The 16,026-nt window shown below is 41.1% G+C and overlaps 1 protein-coding gene across 3 annotated transcripts in view; it reads right to left on the bottom strand.

Annotated features, from left to right (window-relative positions):
- RANBP17 (RAN binding protein 17) overlaps positions 1-16,026 on the bottom strand; it is a 1,033,051-nt gene that overhangs the window by 441,094 nt on the left and 575,931 nt on the right. For 2 of the 3 annotated variants that reach the window (XM_029583607.1, XM_029583606.1), the window contains exon 16: positions 4,858-4,938. In XM_029583607.1, coding sequence (XP_029439467.1) covers positions 4,858-4,938 — 81 coding nt within the window. Of the gene's footprint in view, positions 1-4,801; positions 4,939-16,026 lie in introns of all 3 variants that reach the window. The other variant, XM_029583608.1, reaches the window with a different exon arrangement.

Below are 16,026 nucleotides of genomic sequence, written 5' to 3'. Positions count from 1 at the left end.
TGTCCGTCTCACCATCTTGCCAAGGTGGACGGTAGTATACTCCTATCACTATAGTCATCCCCGACACACATGGGATTTCTACCAATAAAGATTCAATTATGCATTTAGTCTCATGCAGGATGTTTATCCTGTTGGAATCTATGCGATCCCAGACATAAAGCGCCACACCGCCTCCCGGGTGCTCCTCTCTGTCATTGCGGTATAATTTGTACCCCGGGATAGCACTGTCCCATTGGTTGTCCTTCTTCTAACATGTCTCTGAGATGCCAATTAAGTCTATGTCATCATTCACTGCTATACATTCTAATTCTCCCATCTTACTTCTTAGACTTCTGGCATTAGCATACCAACATTTCAAAGTTTGGGGTTTTTTTGTATTTTCATTCTGCTTTTTAATTGATAGGGATAAGTTAGAATTTTTTAGCTCAGGTGAGTTTTTAGTTACAGGCACATTTGGACTACTTTTCTTATTATTGGAACCTCACTGTCGGGATGCCCTAATTCTAATGCATCATTAGTATCCTTTGAAGATACCTCTCTCCGAACCATGCACTGCTCTATCTCCTTTTTAAAGGTTAGCGCCAGGAGTCTGGTTCCACCCTGGTTAAGGTGGAGCCCATCCCTTCGGAAGAGACTCCCCCTTCCCCAAAAGGTTCCCCAGTTCCTAACAAAACTGAATATCCCTCTTCCTTGCATTATCGTCTCATCCACGCATTGAGACTCTGGAGCTCTGCCTGCCTCTGGTGACCTGCACGTGGAACAGGGAGCATTTCAGAGAATGCTACCCTGGAGGTTCGGTAATTAAGCTTTCTACCTAAGAGCCTAAATTTGGCTTCCAGAACCTCCCTCCCACATTCTCCTATGTCGTTGGTGCCCACATGTATGACAGCTAGCTCCTACCCAGCACTGTCTAAAATCCTATCTAGGTGACACGTGAGGTCCGCCACCTTCGCACCAGGTAGGCATGTTACCAGGCGATCCTTACACCCACCAGCCACCCAGCTGTCTACATTACTAATAATCGAATCACCAACTATGACGGCTGACCTAACCCTTCCCTCCTGGGCAGTAGGCCTTGGGGAGATATCCTTGGTGCGAAAGGACAATGCATCACCTGGAGAGCAGGTCCTTGCTACAGGATCCATTCCTGTTGCACCAGGTTGATGCTCTCCAATCATGAGACCATCTTCCTCCAAGGCAGCACCAGGGCTGCCAGTCTAAAGTTGGGACTTGGCTACTATGTCTCTGAAGATCTCTATATACCTCTCTGTCTGCCTCAGCTCCTCCAGGTCTGCCACTCTAGTCTCCGGAGATCGGACTCGTTCTCTGAGAGCCAGGAGCTCTTTGCATCGCATGCAAATGTACAAGTTCTCACCGGCGGGTAAAAAATCATAGATGTGACACTCGATGCAAAAGACTGGGAAGCCCCCCTCTTGCTGCTGGGCTGCTGCCTTCATCTCAATTTTGTTCAGTTCCTAGTTAAGTTTTAGGTTGCTATGGGAGTAGGAATGTGTCTAATTAATGTCCCTTAAATGTATTAGTGAATTCACTATATGTCTGGTAGTGGCCTTCAAGGGACTGCTCAACTCTCTGCTGCAGCAGTCAAAAAAGCAAACAGAATGTTGGGAATTATTAGAAAGGGAATGGTGAATAAAACAGAAAATGTCATAATGCCTCTGTATCGCTCCATGGTGAGACCGCACCTTGAATACTGTGTACAATTCTGGTCGCCGCATCTCAAAAAAGATATAATTGTGATGGAGAAAGTACAGAGAAGGGCTACCAAAATGATAAGGGTAATGGAACAACTCCCCTATGAGGAAAGACTAAAGAGGTTGGGACTTTTCAGCTTGGAGAAGAGACGACTGAGGGGGGATATGATAGAGGTGTTTAAAATCATGAGAGGACTAGAATGGGTAGATGTGAATCGGTTATTTACTCTTTCGGATAGTAGAAAGACTAGGGGGCACTCCATGAAGTTAGCATGGGGCACATTTAAAACTAATTGGAGAAAGTTCTTTTTTACTCAACGCACAATTAAACTCTGGAATTTGTTGCCAGAGGATGTGGTTAGTGCAGTTAGTATAGCTGTGTTTAAAAAAGGATTGGATAAGTTCTTGGAGGAGAAGGCCATTACTTGCTATTAAGTTCACTTAGAGAATAGCCACTGCCATTAGCAATGGTAACATGGAATAGACTTAGTTTTTGGGTACTTACCAGATTCTTATGGCCTGGATTGGCCACTGTTGGAAACAGGATGCTAGGCTTGATGTTCCCTTGGTCTGATCCAGTATGGCATTTTCTTATGTTCTTAAGTTTTTGTTCTTGTTTATTTTATTTTATTTTTTGTGAAAGTGGCACCTGCCTATAAATTAAAGGATGAGCGAAGGGTGGGCTGGGAAATACAAACAGTCTAACTTCAGTTAGTCAACCAGACTGACTCACTGCTCTCTTGATTAACAAATGTTAGTACCTAATCAAACCAAATCACACTAGCGCAACACCTTTCCAAGGTGAGTAACTGAACTTTTCAACCTTTTTACTTAGGTATACACTGCTCCTACCTTATTTCTAGTTCTGGCTACTTTTTTTTTTTTTTTTTAATACAAACACTCAGTTCTGCTTACTAGCTGCCGTACAGATTTTTAAAAATAAACACACTAACTACTGCTTACTAGCTGCCTTACTGACTATTTAAAAATACAGTCTAACTTGTTTATTCACTACCTTACTAACTATTAAACGCACACACAAACACACTAAATAATATTCCCAAATAGTTAACTTTGCCCCAATACTTTTAAAAAAGACAATGTCCCAAGCAAAAACTTATTGATTCCTTTCAGCCACCAGCAAGGTGATCTTCTCCTCTCAGTGCTCCCACTGAGTCTGAACTGTACTGATAGTGCTCCCACTGAGTTTGAACAGTACTGATAGGCATTATAAAATCTCTGGATAACTTCCTGATTTATAAAGTTGAACTACTTTGCTCACAGATCCTTCTTTTGCTTTCCCCATGCTTCAGTAACCACCAAAGTCATTGTAGCCCTGGATGAAATGCGCAAGGGTTTCTTCTCAAGAGCTAAGAAATTTTGACTATTTATACAGTGTTATGAATTACAATCAACCTATGTGTGTCAACTTGAGTGTATATTATCAGCCCAAACTTCCAAGAGTATGTATACTTTTGAACAGGACCATTGTATTATTTCCTTTATTGCTCTGGTTTAATGATTATGCTGTGAGGCATGAAGTAGTTTAATTTGAAACACATTAAAAATAATAAACATGTTTTGTCTCACTCATGTTTTCTTAAAATACTACATATCTTACAAATTCTGCTGGGGTATGTAAACTTATGAGCATACCTGAATATATCCCACAACAGAAGCAGGCACAGGAGTCCAAAAGCAATAGATAATTGAGAAAAAAGAGGCAATAACAAGGTCCAGAGACAAGAAGCAAATTCACAAGACAAAAGAGAGAAAAAAAGGAGAGTTCTGAGGGGGAGGAAGAGGGACAGAGCTCTACCATATCTCCTGGGACCTTGACTTCCTCTGCTATTTTCTAACCCAAAGAATCGCTGACTTGTGAAAAGCCACAAGGAAGAATTCTGGTCAGAAAAAGGAGGTGCTCCAGAACGTGAATTTTTTCTTGATTAGAAATGGACAGAGAAAAAGAAAACAGTAGACACAAACTCTAGGAACTTGCTGAAGAAGTATTCTTTAGACTGAGGGGAGACATGGTTGCAGTGTTTGTTAGTGCACTATATGCAAGCACCTGAAAGGAATGAAGAGATAGGTATGACCCCTTTAGATGGCTGATGAGCCCCAAATACAGCCCTGGGTGAATTACAAAAGAGTTATGATGTTATCTTATCTTACACATCTGCTTCTCAAGTGTTTATGTCTTCAACAGCTACTTTATGCTTTTGCTAAGCAGAAAAACAGAGTTTGATATCTGTTATTGGATCAATGTGAAAACCACTCAATATCTTTGTTTAATTTTCATGCTGGACTGGCAAAAGGTATTACAACTACCCAGTTTAATAATTAATAATACCCTGCCTTGTTAGAGGAAGTGAGGACCTAGGTATTTGTCTAAATTAAGAAACTAGAAATTCTCACCCAAATGTCATATCATAGAAAGTGCTGAATATGCACATTTTTAATTCTTTCACTACTGACCTGTCTCAAAAGTAATGATCATTTCTTATCCATTAGCGCCATGGTCTGAAGGCAGGACTCCCCTTTAGTTTCATGAGTTCAGACTGGATGTTTATACTTTAGGCAATCTTCTGTAGGAGGTTTTAAGACTGGCCACTTTGGGGCCAAATCCATTTGGTATTTTTTATCTGCAGAATTTGCACCAGGTTTCAGAGAAAAAATACATGTGTACTTTTCCTTTGAAACTTGTCACTGGTACAAAGTATTTACAGCAAGTACCAGTGGTACTTGCTGTAAGCACACACATAGACTTGAAAGTATAATTTGCATACATTCTTGTCTGATCACATCCAAAACATATCCCTGGGAACACCTCCCCTAAGGCAGCTAAAAGGACAAACACTGCCATACCAAGGGAGGCCCAGTTTTCAAAGATACAATTTAGATGCAGTAAGGGCTTTGAAAATTATCCTTGCTTTAGTATTTGAGGTTTCAAAATCACACAGGTCTCTTCCTACATGACAAAGGGAGTAGCATCTGAACCCATCAAAAACAAAATAATTTCAAACCAAATACTTGTTTGTTGTTTTGCTTTAAAAGCATATTTTAAATCTAATAAGCAGGAAGAAAGGTACCAGCATGAGATTCCTCTTCTAACCTGGTACACACTCGCAGACTGCACAAAGGATATCCCACAGACAGATCATTTAGAAACTGCAACGTTCTGGAAATCACAGTCTCACACCTTCCCCAATATTTCAGGTTTGTGACTCTAGGAATATAAAAACAAACACATTAATTAGATTTTGAAATAAACATTCTCCTCTCTGATATACATTACAAATGGAAGGAAGGGTCTGATAATTTGTATCAGATTTCGTAAACTAAGGCATTTCTTCTGAAATGTTTAACCAATAAAATGCATTGTACTAACTGTTGTGATGTGCACTTTGGAAAGTAAAATTCACATTAACATCAATGACAGCAGATAAATGGTCCATCCAATCAGCCCAGCAAGTTGTTTAGGGTTGTAACTGCTTAACATCATGTTAGAAGCATTTGCCATTCTTTTTATACATTATGCCTGACTTTATCCAGCCCAAATAATAAGGTGAGAACCAACATGTTTGCTGCCAAGAAGTAAAAAACTTTCACTGACAAACTATAGAAATTGTGTACACAAGTTAGTCTGTAAAAATGAATAACATTAAAAGCAATACCAGTTAATTCAGTGTGGTTACCCTTATTAACATATATAGGCAAAAGCACTCTTGATTCCTGTATCCCAAAGGAGAACTAGAGATCTATTATTGACTAAGAGTAATTTTCTAACATTGCAGGTAACTTACGCACAAGTTCACAAGGTGCACAAGGTCCACCAATTTTCAAAGGGAATGTATAGCAAAATTGCTTACCTTGTAATAGGTGTTATCCCAGGACAGCAGGATGTAGTCCTCACATATGGGTGACATCATTGATGGAGCCCTATTGCGGAAACCTTTCTGTCAAAGTTTCTAGAAACTTTTGACTGACCCTGTGAGGCCACTGAGCATGCCCAGCATGCCATGATATTCTCTGCCACAGGGGTCTCTCTTCAGTCTCGTATGTAGCAATAAGCTTTAGCAAAAAACAAAATAATAAAATGTATCGGACCCAACTCCGCGGGGTGGTGGGTGTGTTTCGTGAGGACTACATCCTGCTGTCTTGGGATAGGACCTATTACAAGGTAAGCAATTTTGCTTTATCCCAGGACAAGCAGGATGCTAGTCCTCACATATGGGTGATTAGCAAGCTAGAGGCCGAGTCATTTTGTAGTGGAGCAACAGTGAAGTATTGTTGTTGAAAATGAGGCAGCCAAAGATCACAGCAGAGTGGATGTAGAAGGAGTTGGGATTAAACTGGAAACAAGTTCTTTAAGACAGATCGTCCATATGCTGAATCTTGTCGTCCTTGTTTGTCCAGACAGTAATGAGCTGCAAAGGTGTGAAGAGAACTCCATGTTGCTGCTTTACATATGTCAAGAATTGGCACTGAACGGTAGTGTGCTACTGAGTTGACATTGCTCTTACTGAATGCGCCTTTGCTCGCCCTTGGAGAGGAAGGCCTGCTTTTTCATAGCAAAACTGTATGCAATCTGCTAGCCAATTGGATAGAGTATGTTTACCCACTGCTTTTCCCGGTTTGTTTGGCATAAGATACAAAGAGTTGAGTGGATTGCCTGTGGACTGTAGTGCGGTCTAAGTAAAAAGCTAGCGCACACTTACAGTCCAAGGTATGTAAGGCCCATTCTCCTTGGTGAGAATGAGGCCTTGGAAAGAATGTGGGCAAAACTATAGACTGGTTCAAGTGGAATTCCGTAACTACTTTGGGAAGGAATTTTGGATGTGTACGGAGAACCACTCTGTCATGTAGGAATTTTGTATAGGGTGAGTACGTGCTTGTAACTCACTAACCCTTCTAGCCAATGTAATGGCTATAAGGAAGATAGTCTTCCGTGTAAGAAATTTAAGATCACAGGAATTCATGGGTTCAAAGGAGAACACATGAGTCTTGTTGAAACCAAATTCAGGTCCCATTCAGTGACAGGTGGCCGAATTGGGGGTTTAAGGTGAATTAAACCTCTCATAAATTTACTGACAAGAGGATGTATAGATATTGGTGCATCTCCCATCTTGTTATGGTAAGCTGAGAATGCACTTAAATGTACTCTTACAGATGATGTCTGGAGATCAGAATCTGAAAGATGGCATAAGTAGTCCAGTAGAGAAGTTGTGGGGCAGAAGAAAGGGTTAATGTTCTTTTTCATGCACCACAAAGTAAACCTTTTCCATTTCAAAGAATAATTCTTTTGTGTTGAAGGTTTACGTGAAGCTATAAGTACTTGAGATACATTGGTTGAAAGATTGAGTGGTTGTAAAATCAAGCTTTCAACATCCATGCTGTCAGGGATAGGGATTAAAGGTTGGGATGGCGCAACCAACCCTGAGTTATGAGAGTGGGAGCTACACCCAGGCAAATTGGTTCTCTGATCGAGGGGTCTAGACGTGTGGGAAACCATACTTGTCGAGACCAATACGGGGCTATGAGTATCATGGACCCCTTGTCCTGTTGCAGCTTCACTAGAGTTTTGGTTATGAGCGGTATCGGAGGGTACACGTATAGTAGGCCTGAGTTTCAAGGGTGAGCAAAGGCGTCCTTGGCTGGCTCGTATTTCTGTCTGTGGAGAGCGCAGAACTTGTCCACTTTGTGAATCAAGTGTTATGTAAAGAGGTCTATTGTTGGTTGCCCCAATGTTGAAATATCCTGGTCGCTACTGAGGGATCCAGGGACCATTCGTGTGGTTGGAACTGGCGACTGAGTCAATCCGCCACTACGTTGTGAATACCTGCCAGATAAGTGGCCCGGAGAAACATTGAGTGTGCCAGGGCCCAGTCCCAAATCTGTACAGCTTCTTGACAAAGTACCTCCCTGTTTGTTGATGTACCACATGGCTACTGTGTTGTTCGTTTGGATTGTCAGAAAATATTTTAATATTTTGTGCTTTATTGATAATTACTTATATTTAGTGAAGTCAGTAATCAATTAGCCATAAAGAGACATGTTAGCATTAATTACCCATATGCCTTTACTTCTTCTATAAGCTATGGCTTTAGTCGATGGCCTGTGCTGGAAAAATTCCAGTCCCCTCTTCTTCCCCTTTTCAGACCTTGAGAAAGGTTGTTTTCGACTTGTTGCTTATCTCTAGTGAGAAAGAAGTCTGCATTTTATGGCCTTGGGCATCCTTAAACACGTGGTCACTCAGGCGTGAATCCTGGGATGGAAGGGAGTGCATAAGCTCTTCTCTCAGAACTAGAAAGGATTTTTTGCCTGGCACACCTTGGCATTAAATAAAAGACCGAAAATGGGCACTTCTTTAAACAGGGTAAGAAAAACTCCTATTTTCCATATTCTGATATGGATAATATTGTTTGAACCTTATTCAAGCAATAATATTCAATAATATATTCAATAATATTCAACCTTATTCAAGCAATAATATTTGCGAAAATTGATTACTGCAACTCTATCCTTCTAGGCCTCCCATCATCCCACACTAAACCTCTCCAAATGATACAGAACACGGCAGCAAGAATTCTAACAAACAAAAGGAGAAGAGATCACATTACACCAGTCCTCAAAGACCTTCACTGGTTACCAATCCACTACAGAATAATTCATAAGTCCCTCACCACAATCTACAAAAATATCCATGGACTGGCTCCACTCCATCTACAAATAGCTCTCAAAAAACATTCCTCCAACAGACCCATCAGAGAAGCATATAGAGAATATCTACAAGTACCTCACAACAATACCACCCAACATATAACATTGAGAGATCGGGCCTTCTCCACAGCAGGTCCCCCACTATGGAACTCAATCCCCTTAGAATTACGACAGGAACCATGTCTTCCAACCTTCAGGAAGAGACTTAAAACATGGCTGTTCATGAAAGCATTTCCGGACCCTTAATGATTCACTTCCATCAAATGCAGCAACACTGAGCATCTTCTATTAAACTGAAACAGACAATACCAACCAATCACTACAATGTTTTACTTCTTGTTAAACTTTTTATCTCTCCTCTAACTCTAATCCCAGTTAGAATAACCCCTGTTTTATTGTAACTTTTTCTTCTACGCACTTGTTATACTTTTGTAATGTATACTCTTACGTTTTAGCTATGTACGTTATAATGTATTGCTCACCCCTTGTTTTATGTAAACCGACATGATACGAACTGCCGTGAATGCCGGTATAGAAAAACACAAATAAATAAAAAATAAAAATAGAACTGAAGTTCTTCAAAGGCTAAAAAAGATAGATGTATTGATAGAAATAATACAGTTACTTTTGATGAAAGAACGTTTATGGTATAAAACTAGAAGCAGACACAGAAAGAAAGGTGTGTGACTTTGGATTTTTCCTTGCACGTGGATATAGAGAGACAAAAGTGGGCTGCTTCAGATATCTGGTAAAGATATAATCATTTATTCAAGTATATGAGAACCTTTAAATTGCTATTATTTCTAGATTGGCAGATGTATTAGAAATGCATTGATTCATTAATTGAAAAGATGACTGATTGATATTTACCTAATTTTAATATTTTCAGTTACCCTATTAATGGTTGTCACATTGATTGTAGGATATACTCTGGTAAAGTTAAGATTTGAACATAAAAATGTTTCTTAGTCATTTAGAGATTCTAATATTGATATCTTTCTTTATCTGAAATAAAGAAAATATTTTTTACTACAAACTGGTTTATTTTAAATGCATGCTGTGCTGCATGAATTATTGGTGAATAAAGTTCTGTGGTAGATATGAACACATATCTCTGAAATTAAACAATAAACTTTTTGTCTATAGGCAAGAAGGGTAAGAGGGAGGATTTAAGTAAGGGGTTTTCATCCAAGCAGGATTCCCTGGTAATAGTTTTAATTCTGCTAGTGGTAGAAACCTCTATACGTCCATTCAAACCTTTTTACAGGATCAGAACAGTCTTGTGTGAAAGGCAGTCCTTGAATGCATGCAGAGCATAACGTATAGCTCGAAGTTCCAGGAAATTGATTTGAAATGCTGCTTCGCGTTTTGTCCAAGTACCCTGGGTTTGGAGATTGTCTATGTGAGCTCCCCAACCTAAGGTGGATGCATCTGTAGTTAAAGTTATCTGTGGGACTGGTTGCTGGAAGGGAAGGCCCTTGCGCAAATTGTCCTTGTTCACCCACCAAAGTAGAGATGAACATAGCTGGTGGGTTACTTGAATTGGAGAGTACAGTGGTTGAATGGCTTGGATCCATTGTGATCTTAAAGTCCATTGGGTTACCCGCATGGCTAACCTTGCCATAGGAGTGACATGAACTGTGGAGGCCTTGTGTCCTAGTAAGGTTAGAAACTGATGAGCTGTTGCTTGTTTCTTCGCGTGAATGGAGCTTGCCAGTAGGGAAAGTGTGTCTGCCCGATCCCCGGGTAGAAAAGCTTTTGAGAGGATGGTGTTCAATTCTGCTCCTATAAATTGAAGCAGGTGAGATGGAGTGAGATGGGACTTTTGATAATTGATGAGAAACCCCATGGAGTGAAGTAGAGTAATTGTTCGACTGAGAGAAGCTAGAGCTCCTTGTTGAGATTGACTTCTGATGAGCCAGTCATCTAAACAGGGAAAGACATGGACACTTTCCTTGTGCAAGTGTGCTGCTATTACTGCCAGACATTTGGTGAATACTCTGGGAGCAGAGGCAAGTCCAAATGGCAGTACTTTGTATTGGAAATGATGATGACCCACTATGAAGCGCAGATACTTGTGATGAGGAGGGAATATTGGAATGTGAGCATGTGTCTTGAAGATCCAGAGAACAAAGCCAATCTCCTGTTTGAAGAAGTGGAAGCATGGTGCCTAGAGAATCCATCCTAAACTTTTCTTTTTTCAGAAATTTGTTGAGATCTAGGATGGGACGTAGGCCTCCGGTTTTCTTTGGAATGAGAAAATAGAATCCTCTGCCCTGCTGAGCCCGGGGCACCGGCTGTACAGCCCTGGCTCTCAGAAGGGTGGATAATTCTACTTGCAATTGGATTATGTGATTTTCTGTTAGTGAAAGAGGTCTTGGAGGAGAATCTCTTGGAATTGAGAGGAAATTGAGTTGGTAACCTCGAGATATTATTGCAAGTACCCATTGATCTGTTGTTATTTGTAACCAATGGTTGTAGAAGTAGGATACTCGGCCTCCTACTGGAAGATCTGGATGAGGATCAAAGAGATGGCTTTGGTCTCTGGGAAACTCCTCAAAAGCCAGCAGCCGGTCCCGTCTGTGGTGGAGGTTGAGGCCTAGCTGTCCTAGGTTGTCTGGGCTGAGCTCTTTGGTGTGGCCTAGTCGATCTGCCCCTTGATGTTGGAGGGTAATAACACCTCTGTCGATAGAAGGGCCTTCTAGGTTCCTTTCTTTAAAGCCTACGAGATGATTGTGTAGCTGGATCCTGCGGAATCAATGAAAGTTGACGCAGGGTTTGTGTGCTCTTTCAATTAAGCAACTACATCTTGTACCTTGGTACCAAAAAGGTTATCACCCAGGCATGGGAGGTCAACTAATTTTTCCTGGACTTCAGGCCTGAGGTCCGAGGCTTTAAGTCATGCCCAATGTATTGCACTTATTCCAGATGCCGCCACTCTGGATGCAGTTTCAAACCCATCATAGGCAGCAAGGACTTCGTGCTTGCCAGCCTCAAGTCCTTTGTGAATAATTGCTTGGGCTGCTTCTTGATGTTGCTGTGGCAATGATGGTATAAATTCTTGCATCTGTTTCCACAGATTTCTTTGATACTGAGTCATGTATAATTGGTAAAATGATATTTTAGTATTTAACATGGCTTCGTGATATACCTTTCTGCTTGGCAATAGTGATCATAATATGATCAAATTTGAATTAATGACTGGAAGAGGAACAGTATGCAAATCCACAGCTCTCGTGCTAAACTTTCAAAAGGGAAACTTTGATAAAATGAGAAAAATTGTTAGAAAAAAACTGAAAGGAGCAGCTACAAAAGTAAAAAGTGTGCAAGAGGCGTGGTCATTGTTAAAAAATACCATTCTAGAAGCACAGTCCAGATGTATTCCACACATTAAGAAAGGTGGAAAGAAGGCAAAACGATTACCGGCATGGTTAAAAGGGGAGGTGGAAGAAGCTATTTTAGCCAAAAGATCTTCATTCAAAAATTGGAAGAAGGATCCAACAGAAGAAAATAGGATATTGCATAAACGTTGGCAACTGAAATGTAAGATATTGATAAGACAGGCTAAGAGAATTTGAAAAGAAGTTGGCTGCAGAGGCAAAAAAACTCACAGTAAAAGCTTTTTAAAATATATCCGAAGCAGAAAGCCTATGAGGGAGTCAGTTGGACCGTTAGATGATAGAGGCCATCGTGGAAAGATTAAATGATTTCTTTGCTTCAGTGATTACTGAAGAGGATGTTGGGAAGATAGTCATACTGGAGAAGGTTTTCATAGGTAATGATTCAGATAGACTGAATCAAATCACGGTGAACCTAGAAGTTGTGGTAGACCTGATTGACAAACTGAAGAGTAGTAAATCACCTGGACCGGATGGTATACACCCCAGAGTTCTGAAGGAACTAAAAAATGAAATTTCAGATCTATTAGTAAAAATTTGTAACCTATCATTAAAATCATCCATTGTACCTGAAGACTGTAGGATAGCTAATGTAACCCCAATATTTAAAAAGGGCTCCAGGGGTGATCCGGGATACTACATAGAAACATAGAAATGACGGCAGAAGAAGACCAAACGACCCATCCAGTCTGCCCAGCAAGCTTTACTTTTTTTCTCTCATACTTATCTGTTTCTCTTGGCTCTTAGTAACCTTTTGGTTCTATTTCCCTTCCACCCCCACCTTTAATGTAGAGAGAAGTGTTGGAACTGCATTTAAGTGAAATATCTAGCTTAATTAGTTAGGGGTAGTAACCGCCACAATAAACAAGCTATACCCATGCTTATTTGTTTACCCAGACTATGTAATTCAGTCCTTGTTGATTGTTGCCTGTATATAGATCCACTTTTCTTCATCCCCCCTGCCATTGAAGCAGAGAGTTATGCTGGATATGCACTGAAAGTGAAGTAGCAGACTTTCTCCCCTGCCGTTGAAGCAGAGAGCTATGCTGGATATGCGTGAAGTAGCAGTCTTTCTCCCTTGCCGTTGAAACAGAGAGTCATGCTGGATATGCATTGAAAGTGAAGTAGCAGACTTTCTCCCCTGCCATTGAAGCAGAGAGCTATGCTGGATATCGTGAAGTAGCGGTCTTTCTCCCCTGCCGTTGAAGCAGAGAGCTATGCTGGATATGCGTGAAGTAGCGGTCTTTCTCCCCAGTTAGCCTGACTTCAGTGCCAGGAAAAATAGTGGAAAGTGTTCTAAACAAAATCACAGAACATATAGAAAGACATGGTTTAATGGAACAAAAAGTTAGCATGATTTACCCAAGGCAAGTCTTGCCTCACAAATCTGCTTCACTTTTTTGAAGGAGTTAATAAACATGTAAATAAAGGTGAATCGGTAGATTTAATGGATTTGGATTTTCAGAAGGCATTTGACAAAGTTCCTCATGAGAGGCTTCTAGGAAAAGTAAAAAGTTATGGGATAGGTGGCGATGTCCTTTCGTGGATTGCAAACTGGCTAAAAGACAGGAAACAAAGAGTAGGATTAAATGGACAATTTTCTCAGTGGAAGGGAGTGGGCACTGGAGTTCCTCAGGGATCTATATTGGGACCCTTACTTTTCAATATATTTATAAATGATCTGGAAAGAAATACGACGAGTGAGAATCAAATTTGCAGATGACACAAAATTGTTCAGAGTAGTTAAATCACAAGCAGATCGTGATAAATTGCAGGAAGACCTTGTGAGACTGGAAAATTGGGCATCAAAATGGCAGATGAAATTTAATGTGGATAAGTGCAAGGTGATGCATATAGGGAAAAATAACACATGCTATAGTTATACAATGTTAGGTTCCATATTAGGAGCTACAACCAAAGAAAGAGATCTAGGCGTCATAGTGGATAACACATTGAAATCGTAGGTTCTGTATGCTGCAGCAGTCAAAAAAAAGCAAACAGAATGTTGGGAATTATTAGAAAGGGAATGGTGAATAAAACGGAAAATGTCATAATGCCTCTGTATCGCTCCATGGTGAGACCGCACCTTAAATACTGTGTACAATTCTGGTCGCCGCATCTCAAAAAAAGGTATAATTGTGATGGAGAAGGTACAGAGAACGGCTACCAAAATGATAAGGGGAATGGAACAGCTCCCCTATGAGGATAGACTAAAGAGGTTAGGACTTTTCAGCTTGGAGAAGAGACGGCTGAGGAGGGATATGATAGAGGTGTTTAAAATCATGAGAGGTCTAGAACGGGTAGATGTGAATCGGTTATTTACTCTTTCGGATAATATTTATTTATTTATTTATACCTTTTTCTTTTTTTTTTTTTTTAATACCGAAGTTCAGATAACAGAATTACTTATCACTTCGGGGCACTCCATGAAGTTAGCATGTGGCACATTTAAAACCAATCGGAGAAAGTTCTTTTTTACTCAATGCACAATTAAACTCTGGAATTTGTTGCCAGAGGATGTGGTTAGTGCAATTAGTATAGCTGTGTTTAAAAAAGGATTGGATAAGTTCTTGGAGGAGAAGTCCATTACCTGCTATTAATTAAGTTGACTTAGAAAATAGCCACTGCTATTACTAGCAACGGTAACATGGAACAGACTTCGTTTTTGTTTACTTGCCAGATTCTTTTGGACTGGATTGGCCACTGTTGGAAACAGGATGCTAGGCTTGATGGACCCTTGGTCTGACCCAGTATGGCATGTTCTTATGTTCTTACCCTATACCCTGATGTTCCGCCTAGAGTCTGTCAGTATTACGCAGTACCCAAACATAAAATTTAAACCATAATTTTCATTATAACACAACTTCCCCCCAGAGGGAATGTAAACCTATAACGTAACAAACGAGACATGCCCCTACTCAAACCCTGTAAGTGGGACATATTGCATAAGAACATCTAATAAATTTGCTGAATCAAAATAATCAATGACAGAGCGGACTCTCCGTTACTCCCAAGACTGAAATGGGTGGGACTTTGTACTGATCTGTGGTAGTACAGGTACAAAAAATAGCAGGTGAGAACCAATTTTCTTTTCTCTTTACGTACCCGGATCAGTCCAGACTCCTGGGATGTACCAAAGCTTCTCTAACTGGGATGGGACAGAGAGTCCCGCTCGGAGCACACTAGCCCCAAAAGAACCAGGCTCTGTCCATATTTCCAAGTAGCTGCCTGGCAAATTTCCTGCGGCGACACGTGCTGACATTCTGCCCATGAGGCTGCTTGTGACCGAGCAGAATGAGCCTGAAGACCAACCGGAACCGGACGACCCTGAACTATGTAAGCAGAGATAATAGCGTCCTTTAGCCAATGTGCAACAGTGACCCTTGAAGCTTTCTGACCCTTCCTGGGGCCACTCAACAGGATGAAAGGATGGTCTGAGAGACAGAAACTGTTTGTAACCTCTAAGTAATGCAACAGTACTCGTTTCACGTCCAATTTCCTTAGATCCCTAGACTCTGGAGCAGAAGAATCCAAGTCTGCAAAGAAAAGGAGCTCCACTGACTGATTCAAATGGAAAGAGGACACTACCTTCGGAAGTAAGGAGGGCACCATCTGCAAGGAGACTCCTGCATCTGTAATCCGTATGAAGGGCTCCCTGCAAGACAGGGCCTGTAGCTCCGACACATGCCTCGCTGAGGAGATAGCCATGAGGAAGACCACTTTCAATGTCAGATCTTTCAGCATCGCTCGCTTCAATGGCTCGAAAGGCGTTTTACAAAGGGCGCGGAGAACCAGATTTATCTTCCATGAGGGACAAGGGTTCCGAACCGGAGGACGCAAATGCTTGACGCCACACAAAAAGCGAACCACATCTGGATGGGATTGCAGGGCACGCCCTGTACCTTACCTCGAAAGCAACCAAGGGCCGCCATCTGGACTCTTAAGGAATTAGAGCCCAACCCTTTTGACAGTCCTGCCTGTAAAAAGGCCAAAACATTCACAACGGAAGCTCTGGATGGCTCCACCTCGTGGTCCTGACACCAGGTCTCAAAAACACACCAAACTCGGACGTAAGCCATGTAGGTAGAAGGTTTGCAAGACCATAAGAGCATGGCAATCACCGCCTCCGAGTAACCCTTACTCCTCAATCTCTGCCTTTCAAAAGCCATGCTACTAGACAGAAGCGATCTGCCTCT

This window comes from Rhinatrema bivittatum, chromosome 18 (genome assembly GCF_901001135.1).
Source record: "Rhinatrema bivittatum chromosome 18, aRhiBiv1.1, whole genome shotgun sequence".
Classification (NCBI taxonomy): Eukaryota; Metazoa; Chordata; class Amphibia; order Gymnophiona; family Rhinatrematidae; genus Rhinatrema; species Rhinatrema bivittatum.
Note: the sequence above shows the minus strand (reverse complement) of the source record. Positions and strands in the feature narration are given on the sequence as shown.